General features: G+C 42.6%; 2 protein-coding genes across 7 annotated transcripts in view; one reads left to right on the top strand and one right to left on the bottom strand.

The window, feature by feature from the left end:
• The window catches only part of STK4 (serine/threonine kinase 4), an 88,668-nt gene extending 74,981 nt beyond the window's left edge, over positions 1 to 13,687 (bottom strand). For 4 of the 6 annotated variants that reach the window (XM_047771020.1, XM_047771025.1, XM_047771022.1 and 1 more), the window contains exons 1-3: positions 13,559 to 13,687; positions 8,227 to 8,307; positions 1,632 to 1,760 (exon numbers count right to left, since the gene is read on the bottom strand). In XM_047771020.1, coding sequence (XP_047626976.1) covers positions 1,632 to 1,760; positions 8,227 to 8,307; positions 13,559 to 13,593 — 245 coding nt within the window. In that variant the 5' untranslated portion in view covers positions 13,594 to 13,687. Of the gene's footprint in view, positions 1 to 1,631; positions 1,761 to 2,020; positions 2,064 to 3,656; positions 3,731 to 8,226; positions 8,308 to 13,558 lie in introns of those variants that run through there. The other 2 variants (XM_047771024.1, XM_047771023.1) reach the window with 2 other exon arrangements.
• Positions 13,688 to 13,786: 99 nt separating this feature from the next.
• TOMM34 (translocase of outer mitochondrial membrane 34) overlaps positions 13,787 to 17,352 on the top strand; it is a 32,849-nt gene continuing 29,283 nt past the window's right edge. The window contains exon 1 of the mRNA XM_047771030.1: positions 13,787 to 14,057. The gene's annotated coding sequence lies outside the window, so the exon portion shown is untranslated. The remainder of the gene's footprint in view (positions 14,058 to 17,352) is intronic.

Here is a 17,352-nt window from a genome sequence, read left to right on the forward strand (position 1 = left end):
TCTATCAAAAGTGGCAAAAGTCCTGGGTGGAGGAGGGATGGATTGGGAGTTTGGGATCAGCAGATGCAAACCATAATATATAGAACAGATAAATAGTAAGGTCCTACTGTATAGCAAAAGGAACTATATTCAACATCCTGTGGGAAATCACGATGGGAAAGAATATGAAAAAGAATGTATACATATGTATAAGTGAATCACTTTGAAGTACTGCAGAAATTAATACAACATCATACTTCAATAGTTTGTTTTTTTTGGTTTTTGTTTTTTTTTTAAGTAGCAAGGTTTCAGAGTTCCTGCTGTGGCACAGTGGGTTAAGAATCCAAGTGCAGCAGCTGGGGTAGAGCAGGTTCAACCCCCAACCTGGAACAGTGGGTTAAAGGATCTGGTGTTACCACAGCTACAGTGCAGGTCACAGCTGTGGCTCAGATTCAATCCCTGGCCAGGAGAACTTGCATAGGCTGCAGGTGTGGCCATAAAATAAAAAAATTTTCGAAGTGGCAAAGTTTCAGTATACCAACTGGAAAGAGCTTCTACAATGCATTTTATGGAAGAGAAAAAGAAAAACTGCTACCACACTCTGGTCCCTCTAATGAAGAAATAGGAGGGTTTTATCTAGCAAGTAACCACAATGGTATAAAGAATAAAAGAAAGGGAGAGTTCCCTTCGTGGCTCAGTGGAAACGAATCCGACCAGTAGCCATGAGGATGCAGGTTCGATCCCTGGTCTTGCTCAGTGGGTTAAGGAGCCAGTGTTACCATGAGCTGTGATGTAGGTCACAGAAGCAGCTCAGATCTTGCCTTGCTGTGGCTGTGGTGTAGGCTGACAGCTGTTACTCCAACTCGACCCTTAGCCTGGGAATTTCCATATGCTGCAGGTGAGGCTCTAAAAGGCAAAAAAAAAAAAAAAAAAAAAAAAAAATGAAGGCAGCCCCAAGCTGCAAGACTTTCTCATTCTCCTTTCAACTCCCTAGAGTGGGCACTGCCCCTGTTTCTCACTGATCTAAACTGAGGAAACCAGCTCCACTAAAGTGGCACCACCCCCCAATGTTGTCATGGAACTTAGGGCAAACCACGTGCTTTTCTGCGGTCGGCTGTTGGCCTGACTTCCTGCTTGCAGCATTTGACAAATCTTAGTTCCTCAAAAAGAAAATACTTAACTACTCCTAGGTGGAATAATTTCTTAAAATTGTGAAGGAAGGATCAGAACAGTAATACCCCAATAAGTGTTCTCTTTTATAAGTCCATTTGATATCCTAAGGTTTCTGGAACTAAAAGCATTTGAATTATCTCTTCTTAGCTGTCTCTGTAGAAATGTTTTCTCAAAAGGAAGTAAAAGAGATCATTATCAAAAAAAAAAAAAAAAAAGGGCTAGTCAACACCACCTTCTGCCTCTTGCCTCTTCTTCCTAGTTTTGAAAAGGTCTAAACTGAAACAAAACAAAGCAAAACTATGTAAAAATAGAAACGATGAAGATTTAGCTGCTAAAACACACAAACTTTTTCATCTTTTTTTTTCCTGAAAAGAACATGCAGAGTGATTCCCCTGCACTCTCCCTTTTGCAAAATACCTAAGTAAATGCAACTCTGGTGTCAAACTCTAAATAATCACAGCAAATTCAGATGCCTTTACCTGTCACATTGCTGCATTATAGAGATTTCTTTGATTATTTCCTGCAGGTCCGATTCCACAGGAACTTGCTTAATAGCAACAATCTGACCGGTCTCTTTATGAATAGCTTTGTACACGCTGCCATAGGACCTATGATTGGGGGAAGAACATTTACAAAGTCAAAGCAGGTCAAAGGATAAAAAGCGGTAAAACACAAGCAACTCACAGTTCTAATTTACAACCTTAAGTGCCCCAAACATATGTACTTAGCTACACTTGCAAAATTGAGCCTGCTAAAAGGGCTTTGGGGGAAAATCGCCATGAAGAGAACTACCACAAAATGGCATCTTAAAAAACTTCATGTTGCAATTTTACTGACCATATTAGCATGAAATAATTATAGTAGCTACCATGTGCGATGTCGGCTGGGAATCTCCTCATCTGCGATTCATCCTTACAAAAAAAGCAATGAGAGGGTCATTATCCCTATTTTACAGGCAAATGAGAAAAGGCTCAGAAAGGTTAAATGACCTGCCCAAGGTCACATAAGTGATACGTAAGTGGTCAGTCCAGGATATGAATCCAGGTGTGTCAGAACACAAAGCCTATATCCTCTCCACATCCATACTGGGGCACAAAAATGGGAGTCTGTTTTCTTACATTCACTCTAGGGCCGCAAGGTCTTTGAGTCCCTGCGCTCCTCTTACTTGCAATAATACATAAAAGATTAAGAAAACCAAAAATGTAAGCCTCTTTCATGCTAGTGTTAGGTGAACAGAGTACATGCAGATTCTTTTCTGCCCTTTGGAGTTCCCACTGTGGCGCAGCACGTTAAGTAAGGATCTGGCATTATCTCTGCAGTGGCTCAGGTTGCTGCTGGGGCATAGGTTCAATCCCTGGCCCAGAGCAGTGGGTTAAGGATCAGGCATCCTTTGCCTTTTGCTCCATCTTCCCTTAAGCATTTACTATCAAAACAAATAAAAAGCTTATGTAGCCATTTAACTGGGGGGCTAAAAGTGAAGCAGATTTAGAATTTAAAGACCCAGGACTGGAGTTCTACCGCCACTAGATATTAGCTGTCATTTACAGACATGTTAAGTTTGTGCCTCAACTTTCTTACCTGCAAAATGACAACAATGGTACTTTACAAGACAATTGTGATGGTTAAATGAGAGATCATCATCTTGCATAGCTTATATCTTCACTAAAACCCTGCCTGGCTGTCAGTGAAAAAATAACGAGTAAACCTTCGTATTTCTCAAACATCTGTCTCTTCATACTGTCTTGGTGAAAAAAAGATCAAAATAACAGTGCCACCTCATTCATTAAAGTAGCTGAGTGCTCTAGCTAACAAAATGATGCTCAAGAATTATTTCAAAAAGTCTACAGAAATAGAGTTCCCATTGTGGCTCAGCCATAACGAACCCAACTAGTATCCATGAGGATGCGGGTTCCATTCCTGGCCTTGCGCTCTGGTTAAGGATCCGGCGTTGCCACAAGCTGAAGTGTAGGTTGCAGATGTGGCTCGGATCTGGCATTGCTGTAGCTGTGGCATAGGCCAGCAGCTGCAGTTCTGACTCAACCCCTAGCCTGGGAACTTCCATATGCACTAAAAAGAACAGCACTAAAAAGAAAAAATAAAAATAAAATAAAAAAATAAAGTCTATGCAGCGCACATAAAAAATTTTCATTTCCATTTCTTCGATCCCTTATATTGGCAAAACTAGAAAAATATTTAAATGTTGCCTAAATTACTTTCTTTTTGACAAAGCAAGGCAACCACTGACCACATGTAGAAGATGCAACCACTGACCCTTCTCCCCTGATATGACAACCCCCGATCGATGAGGGTGGCAAATGCCTGGTCCTAGAGGACATATCGTGGTGGTCCAAGCCAGTCACAGGATTTCTGCCAGTGACTGAAGTAGCAGTGAGCCGATGACCTAATTCTGGCCAATGAAATTTGAAGGGTATTCTGCCGAAGAGTTTCTGAGAAAGAGTTTCATCCCTGATAACAGAGAAATACACATGGTGGCCCATTTTTACCTGCCACTTCCTTTCCTGCTTTGGTTACCGACATGTGAGGAATGATGCTTGAAACTAACACGGCCATCTTGAGACTATGAGAATTAAACAAATGTTAAACTATTACCAAGCCAGCAGGCCATTCTGGAAATCTTTCACCCCCGGATTTACTGTCGCTTAGTCATTAAGTGCCCTTACTAGTAAACCACGGTTAACTGGGTAATCTGTTACCTTCCTCCAAAATTATTCCTGATACCCCAGGTCCTGTATGTGTGAAAAGGTCTTTATTTCACATTCACCCTGGAATAACTTTTCCTGGATATAGAACTCTTCTTTGACAATGGCTTTTCCTCAGCTTTTTTACTGCAGTTTTCCAGCTTCTTTTGTTGTAAAGAAGTCAGCTGTTACCATTTTTCATAGGTAATCTTTTCTTTCTGTAGCTTTTATTTTTTATTTTTTTATATATATATATATTTTTTTGTCTTTTTGCTTTTTCTAGGGCCGCTCCCACAGCATATGGAGGTTTCCAGGCTAGGGGTCTAATCGGAGCTGTAGCCTCTAGCCTATGCCAGAGACATAGCAACACAGGATCCGAGCCATGTCTGCGACCTACACCACAGCTCACGGCAACGCCGGATCGTCAACCCACTGAGCAAGGCCAGGGATCGAACCCACAACCTCATGGTTCCTAGTTGGATTTGCTAACCACTGTGCCATGACGGGAACTCCATCTTTCTGTAGCTTTTAAAATATCCTATCTTTAACATTCTTAATTTTACTATACCATAACTCGGAGTCAGTTTTTGGTACTTCAGAAGCTTCTTCCACTCAAAAGCATATGTCTTTCTTCAAGTCTGGAAAATTCTCAGCATTATCTTTTTAATTCCTCTCTACCTCCTAATCTCCCTCGAGAGTTCCTACTGGACCTCCTCAGTCAATACAGACTTCCTGGTTTCCAATGCTATATTTCTGTCCTGCATTTTGTGATCAGCCTCATTTCTAGCTCTCAATTCACAAATTCTCTTTTCAGCTTGTCTAGCTGACTGTTTCTCCAATTTACTGGGCTTTAGAATTTCAATTATTGTAGTGTTCATTGTCAAGGTTCCCAACTTTTTCTTTTTCATGGGGCCAACTGTTCATGTTTATCATCTCACGTTCTTCTTTTAAGGATGCTAGTCCCTCCTTTTTTCTTTCTAAAAATCAGAGACAAACATTAAATCCCATTTCCGATTGCCCCATTCTTTCTATTTCCTTGGGTGGGAATTCTCCTGCTAATTAGGTCTGCTGATTATCTCCTGGCAGTGGATTTCCTTGTATGGGTTTCCTTTTATTTGAAATGATTCTCCTCGACAAAGCTCACTGTCAGGAGTGTTTCATGATGTCATGATGGTTTGATGGCTCCCTTAACTCAGTTACCTAGGCTGTACAACTTAAACCAGGTCTTGCACTAGGATTTGGGGCTTTGCTCCCTCAAGAAACCACACTTGAATGTAGTCCAGGCCCAGTTTCTATAGTCAGACCAGTCCAGCTGCCTTTCCCCAGGCCTTAGGCAAATGATACCACAACTTCATACAGGAAGGCCCACCTACCTCTCAACAAGGACAAGGCATGCTTTACCTCCTCTTACTGTTACAGTTACCTTTTTCTATCCCAGGGCTCTAGCTGGCTATGTATCCTTATATCTTAAAACTTAATATTCATTCATTATTCTTACATATTTGAAGCAGAAAGGAGAGGTCTCTGCCTGCACTTCCTCAGCAATCTGGACCAGAACACCCTCTACATCTCTCTATGCTATCCTGACAACAAAGAGAACTCCAACAGCTCATATATGAACACTTAAGATGCACAATTGCACAGACTGCACTTACAGCACAAAGGACTTAGAAGGCTTCAGCACTCATACTCCCTTATAAGCAAGACCCTTAAGATCTGATTCCCTACAACAAAAACTACAGTGATTCATGAATTCTAACTGGCAGAGAAAAGAAGATGGTGGGGAAGCAGGTGCTTCACACAAGCGATATGAGGCAAGGATCGATGTAGAAAAACAGAAATTAAACAGGAACTGAGGCTGGATTAACCAGGCGCAAGTCTTAACAATACCACTCACTAGCTATGAAACCATGGGCAGGATGTTTTGTTACTATCCTGTGGGAAAAATTTAAATGAGTCAATGGGTAAAAACTTCAAATGTAATACAAGGAAAAAAGGGGCTAGGCTCAACCCAAAACACTTTCTGAGTGCTGTCCTTTCATCCCGGTCTGGAGCTTTGGCTCTGCTCTGCCATGGATCCACATGATTTCCTCAAAATGCAAAACGGCTGCAGCCTCAGGAATCCAGTGCAATCCTTTAGCTGGAGTTCACTTCACAAGGCCCAAGCCAGTGAGAGTTCATGATCCATTCGTTTTCCAGAACCAGTTAAGGACGGCATGGCGATTTGTGTTTGGAAAGGAGGTGCACCTTGGGTTTTCCTTCGGAATTTTGCTACTTAAATGAAGGTTGTTCAGGCTCATGACAGAAATCCAGCATTTGTGATATCACTTAAGAAAACAATACGGTGATCAGATGGGAAGATCTGAAGCTTTGCTTGTTTTCTCTCTGGTGATACCTTTACAGGGAAATTTCCAAGATCCTTCACGAAGACACCCATAGATCTAAAACATAATTTAAAATAATTATAATTAGGCTTAGTTTTTCTTTATTTTATATTTCTGATATAATCTCTAGCTGTAGTTTTCTTTTGACATTCCCTGAAAGCAATCAACCCAAAGTTCCCTTTAAGAATACCTAAATATGCTTGAAGACTTAACTTTGATTTGACATAAGATCTGAAAAATGCTTCAGTTGATGTATTTAAAAATAAAATAATAATAGTTGCCATTTACTGAGCATTTATAAGTGACAAGCACTGTTCTAAGGACTGACTCCCATTATCTCACATAATCCTCGACATAACTCTATGAAGGAGATACTAACAACCCCACTTTATAGCTGGGATTTGCAAAGCTTCAAAATATTAAGCAATTAGCTCAGCAAGAGATTTAACCCAGGTATGTCTGACTTCAGAGTCTGTGCTCTTTACTGCTGTAACACACTTCCATTAAAAATGAAAGAAACAAGTTAGTTACACACATAGTCAAGTGCGCCTACCATTCTTTATCTTATTCTAAGTACAACCTGTGAACATGGCTAGACTAAGGGCCTTGGACTCACTGCCTCGAGGAAAATGCCAAAGATATCAAACGAAAGCTAAAAAGGGCAGGCGAGAGATATAGAGGGACTGTTCCCCTCTCCTTCCCCCGTACCTTTAACGATGCCAAATCAACTCGTGGTTTCAGATTCATCTTGTACTTGTCTTTTAGCAGCACAGCTGGTGTCATCTTTTTGCTTCTTGTCTCTGCTTGATTCCTTGCTTGATTCCAAAGAGTATTTTTCCAACTTACAAAAAGATAATGACTAATGTTTTTTAAAGGAGGTGGTCCATGAAAATCTATTCCGTGTAATCCAAGATTGGGTTTAACACTGCGTATCTATATTAGGCATAAATAACACCAAACTCCAAAATAATCTAATGATATATAAAAGCTGATTTTAAAGCATGCACATTAATTAGACAATAGCCATTTTTATAAGTTAACATTTTAGGTCTTCTCTTGAGATTCTTAAAAAATCTCCCAAGAGATTTTTAAAAATACACAAACGCACACCCACACACTTATTTGCTACATAGGCATAAACTAGCTCTGAAGAGTACATTTAAAAAACCTGCTAGCCTGGTTGCTTCTGTGTGGCTGAGAGAGATGGGAAGGAGATTTTTCATTGCAACACTTTTATGCTTTCTGAATTTTGAATCATATGACTTGATCATTCAAAAATGAACAACAAAAACTAAAGGGTAACTAATCTTTTAATGTCTCAATCATTACAAAAAGGAAATAAACATACATACAAAGATTAAATTAAAGGTATATGTAAAAGTAGAAAAAATTATGATGTAACCTTTATTGTATCACGAAAGCCAGTGATGGCCATTATCTGTCACTAGATGTCATTTCACCAGTATTTTATAAACGGATACACAAATCTGTGTTTCAAGAAGTTCAATGGTTCCCAATCTAGGATTCTGGATCTCTTAGGAAGCTATAAAGGTAGTGACAGTCCTTCCTGAATTCCACTGTTCCTTTTAAAGAAACAAGTTATTTATCTCTCAGACGCTATGAACAGAAAATTAAAATACATCTGATTAATAAAAATTTTTAAATGAAGTATAAACTAACTAGTGTTATCTGTTAAATAGATAAAATCATGCAAACCACAGCTTTTACAAGACAGAAAACAAAAGATGTCCACGGTGTTAAAAAGACCAGGAATCACTAAATCTGCCCATAGCAGTGACTAGGGGAAGAGGGAAAGGGCACTCCAAGCTGTAAACTGACCTCCCACCCAGAGCAGAGCTGTTATGCAACATGCCCCTTTCTTTTCCCTAGCTTTGCAAATGACTGCCATGAGAAAGGTTCCTATCCTTCTGGTCTTGGGGCAGGAAAAAGACTGGGACCTACAAGTCCACCTACATTTTCTGTGCACTCACCCTTCTCCAAGTTTCTCCAAGACATCAAACACTTCTTCTGGTTGTTTAGTTAAACTATCCTCATCCAACTTTTTCAGCTGCCTGTGAATGAAGAAACATAAACATAAAATATAGTTTGCTTGCTAGCAACTAGAACCCAAAATGCATTATTTATTTTACAGTGAGCCTCTTGGGAATTTCTCTGCAAAGTTTTTGCTAGTCAGTGACAGTAAAGGCAAGTCAAGAGACCTTTAAGGAAGCTGAAGGGCCGTTCTCTGGAACCGTTATGCATGTCCTGGGCCACCTTGATGAGCCAAATCAGGACCAGAGGGTGAAGAGTTACCACCAGGCTGGCTTCAGCTTCACAGCTGTAACAATTTTCTAACAATACAAGGTGTTCTAAAATGGTTTAGACTGCCTTAAGAAGTCCCTAGATCCCCATCACTGGAGAACCGAAACAGAAACTGAGTCCTCAGGTAGCTGAAACGCTGTAAAGTGGATTCGAGCATTAGCTATAACCTTCAGAATCCATTTCCAATCTTGAGATCCCAAGAATGAAGATGGCATAAGGATCTGTTCAGAAAAGATGTTTAATGCAAGCTTAGCTATGAAGGGCAACATGGTCTTAGAGTGGGGGCCAAGGAAGACATAGAAGAGGCTCGCTCTCGTTAGCAAGATTTTGTAATTTTGTCAAAGCACATGGATTCTAAAGGTATCACTGAAACAGAAAGTGGAGAATATACGCTTAGACATGATCAAAAGTGAAAAATAACCAGGCAACTGGGAGTTTCAAATAGCTTCACCAAGACACCCAGAGGCAGTCATGTACCTGACTATTCCCCAAAATCAGAGACAGATACTGCACACACCTTCCAGATAATTCAGACTTTTTTGAACAGGACAACCTGATAAACATGACCCCAAAATTAAATATAGGGTTTTTTAGAGTTCCCATTGTGGCTCAGCAGTAATGAACCTACGAGTATCCATGAAGATGCGGGTTCGATCCCTGGCCTCCATCAGTGGGTTAAGGACCCGGCATTGCCGTGAGCTGTGGAGTAAGTCACAGACATGGCTTGGATCCTGCATTGCTATGGCTGTGGCACAGGCCAGCAGCTGCAGCTCCGATTCAACCCCTGGCCTGGGAACTTCCATATGCCATGGGTGTGGCCCTAAAAATACAAAAAAAAAAAAAAAGGGAATAACAGGGGTTTGTTCCCCTCTAACTCTGAGACCTCTGAAAATTACTAACAGGCATAAAGAAGGAACTTGCTAAGGAATATTTGTGCGTGTGTCTGTGCTACAAAAGGGCTTCCTGAAACTACAAAGGACAACAAAGAAAGGAGAGCTCAGGAAATGGTGAAATATGGAAGTAGTCCACTGGCAATGTCTTTGTAAAGTAAAATGTTTAAACTAGCTGGACAATACTAATTTTTACAAGAAAATATTTTTAAAATACACACACACAAATGTGTACCTTCCTAGAGAAAAACCAGAAGAGAAGGCCCCCAAAAAACAAAAGCCCACACACTTGAACACACCAAGTGGACCTACCAATAAACACTGACCTCATTTAAAAAGGCAAACTTAGAGAATTTTATATACATCAAAGACTAAAGAAATGGAGAACTGCTCCAAGTCAATAATTGCCATAACTTGAAAAATAACAAAACAAAATGACCACAGTGACCTTTGAAAATCAAAAGGTCCTTAAAATTAAAATTCCAATGACTTCACAAAAACTCCCAGCTTCAAAACAAAAAGGGCTGAAGTGAAACTCTTCCTCACCTTCAGAAGTGAAATTCTGATGAACTCAGAAACGAGAATGAACAACTCATAACTCGGGGCGCAAAGGGGAGGTTTGGGTGAAGCAATGGATTTATAACTGTATAAACAATGGACAATACCTCATTTCTCAAGTATAATTAAAGTTTTATAAACAGCCCGCATAAAGGAAGATCAAATGTGTTCCTTTGAAGGGTTGACTCCGTGGTTTACAAAAAGCAAAATTCACTATTTCAACTCAGCATAACAAAGGAAACGGCTCCTGCCATGATGGACAGCTGCAGGCCTCTGATAATACTTTGACAAACTTTATATGACTGCTCAGATACGTCTTGAAAACAATCTAAGTGGGTTTTTGTTTGGTTTGGGTCCCGGCTTAAGGGATCTTTTTATCTCTGGCGCCTGATAACTAAGAGTGGTCAGCAAAAACATTTGTTAAAGGGACTAAGGAATGCAACGATGAGAATCATAAACCCTTCTCAGCAATCTGTCTGAGGTTTCAAAATAAAAATACAATTTCACCCTAAAAAGTATTACTGCGTTATCAGCAAATAAGATTTCCATGGAAAATCTTTTGATGGGGGTCTCCATGGTCATTTATACATGAGTCTTTCTGGGAAAAGCGCTATAACCAAATGGCCCAACTCTGATGATTCAGCCCTCTCAGCTGGACTTCCCCAGGTCCTGGTAGTTTCACTGCTTGCTCATAACTGAACAGGCCTGGCCCACACAGCCTCTGTGGACCAGACACAGGTGGATGCTCCCCGCTAAAGCAGATGGCCACGTGGCCAGCCAGCATCCCGGAAACGCACACGCTACACCTTCCACCACGCTATTGTTATCTAATGGCGACTCACTTTTAAAAATCATAAACTCCCCTGTAAACCATCAACTTTTGCCTATTATCATTCACTTAGTCACACACAAATGTCAAACTCCTGAACACAAAGAGCACTTCCTGCATTGGGATTCCTTTCCCTTGTTGCAAACACACGCCATCCGAATCTCCGAAAAGAGACCCACATCTTTTCAAACACCAATAAGAAGTAGTTACAGGTTTGGCTAACCTCTTTCTCCCATCCTAGAACTCTTATAAGGGCCATTTTACTTATGTATGCTTACCCTTCTTTCCGCATATAATTTTTATGGGTTATGACAAATATTCTATAATATAAATGAAGTTTTTAAATGATAATAAAATCGATGTGCCCCCCCCACTGATCCCCTCAAATTCATGTTAGTCCTAACCCCCAATACCTTAGAACGTGATTTAGAGATAGGGCCCTTAAAGAGGTAATTAAGGTAAAGATGAGGTCATATGCATAGGCGCTAATCCAACATGATGGGTGTCCTTAGAACAGGAGATGAGGCCACAGCCAGGTACGGAGGGAAGATTATGTGAAGACAGAGGAAGGAGAAAGCCATCTGCAAGCCAAGGAGAGAGGCCTCAAAAGAAACAACCCTGCTGACCCCTTGATCTAGTCTCCAGATCTGTGAGAAAATAAATTTCCCAGTTGTTTAAGTCACCCAGTCTGTGAAACTGACAAGGCAGTCCTAAGAAACTAATAAAATGCTAATAAAGTTAACTGGCTGCAAATTAGGCAGTTCACTAGTTATGATGAGCAGAAAGCACCAGTCATTCAGCCCTGCAATACTTTTCTCTTGCACACTTAATGAAATATTTAAAAGGTCTAGGAATGAGCCTGTCGAAAACCAAAACGGTTTACTCTTTTGCCCAAGATTACACAACATAAGACCAAAGTAAAAACTAAACTCAGATTCCCGATTCTCTTCTCAATTAAACCAGGGCCTTGGAGAAAGAATGAACGTTCAGGAAGAAATATAACCATGTCCATTTATCACTGGATCTACGGCACTAGAGCAAATATCTGCTAACATATACAAGGCTTTGTGAGACAGGGGTACTTCCAGAGAGGCATCAGAGTGAGACAGCTAACAGCATGGACTTTAGACCAGACTGCTTGGATTAAAATCCCAGATCTGTCACTTAGTAACTGAGAAACTCCTGTCCAATCACTAGCCTCTCTGGGCTCAGTTGCATCACCTGTAAAATACAGAGATACAGGTGATAGGATTGTTGTAAGGGTCAAATGAGCCAATAACAGGTTGAACCATATGAAACCACTATTTTTACACATCAAAATGGCCAAATATCAGCAAATTCATATGGTTCAACAGGAGACATGGAGAGCACTAAGAACAGTGTCTAGCAGCCAGTAAGTGCTGTGCGTTCAATGTCAGACTCAGCACACTATATGATGAATTATGAATCCATCCCAACCAGCTATTTGCCTTCTGCACTGTTTGTACACTTCAAACAAACCCATGGGCGCAGCCCCGGCTGTCAATCCCTTCCTTTCACCTCTCCTTTGCCCCATACTCCCACACGCTGAACACTTCCTACTTTAGAGCTCATTCTACTGCAGGAAGTCAGAGGTCTCTGTGAAACAGAGGCAAACTGCACGGCACCTCAATCTCTACTCTCGATTCTTCTCCAGATGTGGCAGAGTGCTTTAAGACCCTGGCATCCACTGAATAAACCATTGACACAAATGCAACCCCTCAGGAGGTGAGACTTTCTAGGATAGGCTACCCCCTCTCCCACATTTTGTTGTAAAACAACTCCAGGCAGCAGCAGCCTTTGGAACCGATGCAAAACAAGAGAGATCTGAAAAAGGCAAGTCTGGCCGGGTCCAGTGACCCAGATCAAGAGCAAAGAAGGAAACATACAGGACTGTGTCTCAACTCTTCTGGGCCTCAGTTTGCCCATCTTGAAAATAGTCTCACAACGTTGTAAACCAACTATACTTGAGGGGAAAAAAGAAAAAGAAAATTGTCTCTTACTTCCCTATCTACCTCCCAGTGTCAGATGTAAAGAAAATTAGGAAGACCCTGGACATCAGGAAGGAAAGGTGTCATTATCCTAGAGTGGAGACACTACCAAAAACATCTTCCTAATGCTGTCCTCCATGAAACCACCCTTGCTTGGCACCCATTCTCAACCTTTCTTGGCACATCTTCAGTCTCAGGCGCACAGCTTTTCACCTCAGCAGATCCTCCCCACTGCACCCCTTGGGCGGGACTCGGTCCCTTAGAAAGTCTACCCAACCCTTCTCTCTCCTTGTTCCTGATCCATCCCTTAGACAGATCCCCCCTCGTTGGTTCTCATCCAGCTTCAGCATCCTCTCTACCTCAATGAGTCCCTTCTGGTATAGTAGCCCTCACCCAGCGGCAACCCCCGCCTTCAGCAGGTGCTTTCCCTAACTTGTCCCCACGTTCCTCAGCAGTTGCTCCCCCCGGCTGTCGCTCCCCTCCTGCCCGGCTGTCCCTCCAAAAACAAGTGATCTCTAACCAGCCCCATGTTTATCCCCCCTCATCCAGACCCCCGCCGGCCAGGGGTAGCCCATTCAGCAGGTGCCCCATCAGCCCGGTCGCCTGGCCCCGCAGGTCCATCTGCTCCACGGGCTCACACACCCATCACCCCTCCGGTCGGTTCCCGCCTTTCCCTCCCGCCCCCCTTCCTCTTGACCAGCGAGCGGCCTCTCACCGGCGCGGCGGGTTCCTCAGCTGCACCGTCTCCATGGCGCTGCCGGCAGCCGCCCAGACCCGCTCAGTGCTCCATCCTCCCCCGGGACTTCTCCAAGCCCGCCCCGCAGACCCTCCCACACTTCCGCTTTCCGCCCCCACCGGAAGCGGCGAGCTGCTCAGGGGAGGGGCGGGGCCGCGAGGGCCGGGCCTGGATCACGTGGTGCGGGCTCGAGTCACGTGGCACGCTGGGGCGGAACCGAGGAGGCGCGGAGACAGCTTTGGGGCATGTCGTCAGGCAGACTGGAGTCTCGGCGGCGTTGTTTCTTGCGGTGGTGTTAGCCCGAGACACTTGGTCCCCCAGACCTGGAACCCATCGCTGCCTCGGGCCGCGCCTCTCATATCTCAGACGGAGATACTGAGGTTTCTTGAGAAGCAACATACTTGATAACAACTGTCGATTCTTAACCAGTCAAGTTCTGCGCGATTCCTGGGAAGCACTGCTCCAGGGACTCCCAGAGGTATTTATGGTACTCTACAGGTCTGAACTAATTTAATTCCTGTTCCAGGTGGAAGCTGGAACGTGCGAAACCGCTTCGTGGATGTAACAGAGCATCAGCCTGCAAATTGCTCCACCCTCTTGACAGCCTCACCTGTGTACATAAAAAATAGCTATTATTTTTTAAACTCTTACCATGTACTGGCTTTCAAGTATTGTTTCATTTAATCCTCATATCAAGCCTGTAACGTTAACCCCAATCTTCTCTGCTAATTATTTGACACTCTTACCATTACCACGTTTTCATGCCCTACTAATGCTAATTCATTTAATACTCTTAAGGCTGTAAGGTACATACTTTTGTTATTCTCGTGAGGCCAGAGAGGTGAAGCTCAAATAGCTAAAAGTATAGGTTTGGGGAGTTATATCCAGATAGACCTGATTCCAGAGTCTGCACCGTCAAACTAGGCAGTCACTGTGGACCCCTGGTTGGGCATGAGAGTCAGAGCTTCCTGTCCCCTCAGAGCTCCAGTTCCAGCTATAGAAATTCATAAATCCTCGGTTGCCACCACCATCAGTGAATATTAAGAAAAAGGAAGATTCCGCCCAATTCACTCATAACGTTACCGGAGAAAATTTACCCAAAGCAACCTCTCACCATTTTTAATTGTCCCGCTTTTCTCAAAGCATCTTCAGAACAACACCTGAGCAACCTCTCAGGGCGACCCAGGTATGGACTCCATATGCTGAAAATGGAGTAACAGCAGTTCCCATTGTGGCTCAGCTGCTAAGAACCTGACTAGTATCCATGCGGATGCAGGTTCTATCCCTGGCCTCACACAGTGGATTAAGGATTCAGCATTGGTGCAAGCTTGGCTTGGATCTGGCGCTGCTGTGGCTGTGGCATAGGCCAGCAGCTGCAGCTCCAATTCAGCACCTAGCCCAGGAACTTCCATATGCTGCAGGTGCAGCCCTAAAAAGGAGGAAAAAAAAAAAAAAGCTAAACATAAATTTAAACAAATAATGAGTTCCCGTCATGGCTCAGTGGTCATGAATCCGACGAGGAACCATGAGGTTGTCGGTTCGATCCCTGGCCTTGCTCAATGGGTTAAGGAGCCGTCGTGACCGTGAGCTGTGGTGTAGGTTGCAGACCCAGCTCAGATCTGGTGTTGCTGTGGCTGTGGTGTAGGCCAGCGGCTACAGCTCCGATTCGACCCCTAGCCTGGGACCCTCCATATGCTGCGGGTGCGGCCCTAGAAAAGACAAAAGTAAGTAAAATAATTAATTAAAAAAATAATAAAGCCATACAAAAAAAAGAATAACAGGCATTCCCTGATACAGTTGGAGAACGCGTTTATAATCTACTATGTGCCAGGCGCAATCCTAGGCTAATACTTCATCTTCAAAACAGTCCCACGAAGTAAGAATTATTATCCTCAGTTTACAGGTGAAGAAGCTGAGATTCACATATATACAGCTAGTGAGAGCAAAGGTTTTAACCTAACAGTTTTCTGACTCCACAAAATCCACATTTTATTTGCCACTTTGCTCTGTTAGGAATCTGGGCAAATGGCAGAGGGAACCCTGGGGAAGTTAAGATCAGGAAAAAGCTTCCACACAGTTTAGGAAGTCATGGTGGATCCGTCCTGCAAGAAGTCACCTCTGTCCTCTGAAATCCCCTAGCACTTTTCCTGTATTTCCCCTGTACTTTTAACCTGGTGTTCAGACCCGCTGCCCGCTGAATTTTTGCCTCCGTGAAGGGCAGCTCTGAATCTAAGCTCCCACTGTGTCCACACAATAAACATTTTTTAAAAACAAATGTTAATTTACCAGTGCACAATGTCAAACATCCTTCCTTTGTCTGCTTCCCAGGATCTTTCCAGAAGATGGAGGGGTATTAAGGTCACCTTCTTTTTCCACATAATGTCCAGCCCGGCACTGCCCCATAGAAATTTCTGCAGTGATGGAATATCTATATATGGTCAAAACAGTAGCCACTAGCCACATGTGGCTATTAGGCACTTTAAGTGTGGCTAGTGTGATTAAAACACTGGGTTTTTTTGTTTTTTCTTTTTTTTTTATTTTAGGGCTGTTCCTGCAGCATATGGAAATTCCCAGGCTAGGGGATCTAATCAGGGCTACAGCTGCCGGCCTACGCCACAGCCACAGCAATGCCAGATCCGAGCTGCATCTGTGACCTACACCACAGCTCACAGCAATGCCAGATCATTAACCCACTGAGCAAGGCCAGGGGCTGAACCTGCAACCTCATGGTTCCTAGTCGGATTCGTTTCTGCTGTGCCACGACGGGAACTCTGGATTTTTTTTTATTTAATTAATTGATTTTAATTTAAGTAGCAAACCTCAGCCAACTGTAATATGCTAATAGCCTAAGAGAAAGGACCGATGAGCAGGGCTACTCATGCTTCATTCATTCAACACTTACTGAGCTCTGTGTGTCCGGGACTGGGCTAGGATCTGGGTATATGACAATATTTAAAGCATTTGTGGGTCCTAGCATTTTTGCAGTTTACAGTGTAATAGAACAGATAGTTATTAGATAATTAATTAATTTAGTGATAAATGATAATAGAAAACAAAAACATGAGCACCTAACCAAGTCTAGTAGGATCAGGAGAGCTCTGAGAAAGCCAAACAGTCATTCATTCAACAAACATATGCCAAGTATCTGCTGTGAGGCAAGCACAGTACTAGGTGTCAGGCAAGTTTCTACCCTCACAGATCTGATAGTAAAGTGGGAAAGATAGTAAACAAGCCAAAAAGGGCCCGATATATAATATGGCTGATATTTAAAATTACATAAAGAGGAACAAATTAATGTAAGAGTATGGAAAGCGGGGCGGGAAGTAATTTAGATTAAGTGATTGAGGAAAGCCTTTCTGAGGAGGTGATATTTGAACAGAGATGTGGCTGAAGTGAGAGAGTAAGTCACACTAATATTTAAAGAAAGATTGTTGAAGGAAGAAGGAACAGCAAGTGCAAAGGCTTACATTGGAAAAGCAGCAAAACGGTGGCATGTTTGGAGCAGAGTGAATAAGGAAAAAGAGGACAGGAGGTAGATGAGCCAGAGCCAGATTGAATGTGGGCCACATAAAAGTACAAACAATTATTAGAAGTTAGAAACCATCCCAAGGCCCAGTGGTTTAAAATGGTAATTACTTTCCAGTTTGGGGTTATTACAAATAAAACAGCTATGCCCATTTGTGTTCGAATCTCTGTATAGACATGCCTAACAGGCACACGTACGTAACATACATTTCATTTCTTTGGGGTTAAAATGCAGGTGCGAAATAGCT

The sequence above is a fragment of the Phacochoerus africanus genome, chromosome 3 (genome assembly GCF_016906955.1).
Source record: "Phacochoerus africanus isolate WHEZ1 chromosome 3, ROS_Pafr_v1, whole genome shotgun sequence".
NCBI classification, from domain to species: Eukaryota; Metazoa; Chordata; class Mammalia; order Artiodactyla; family Suidae; genus Phacochoerus; species Phacochoerus africanus.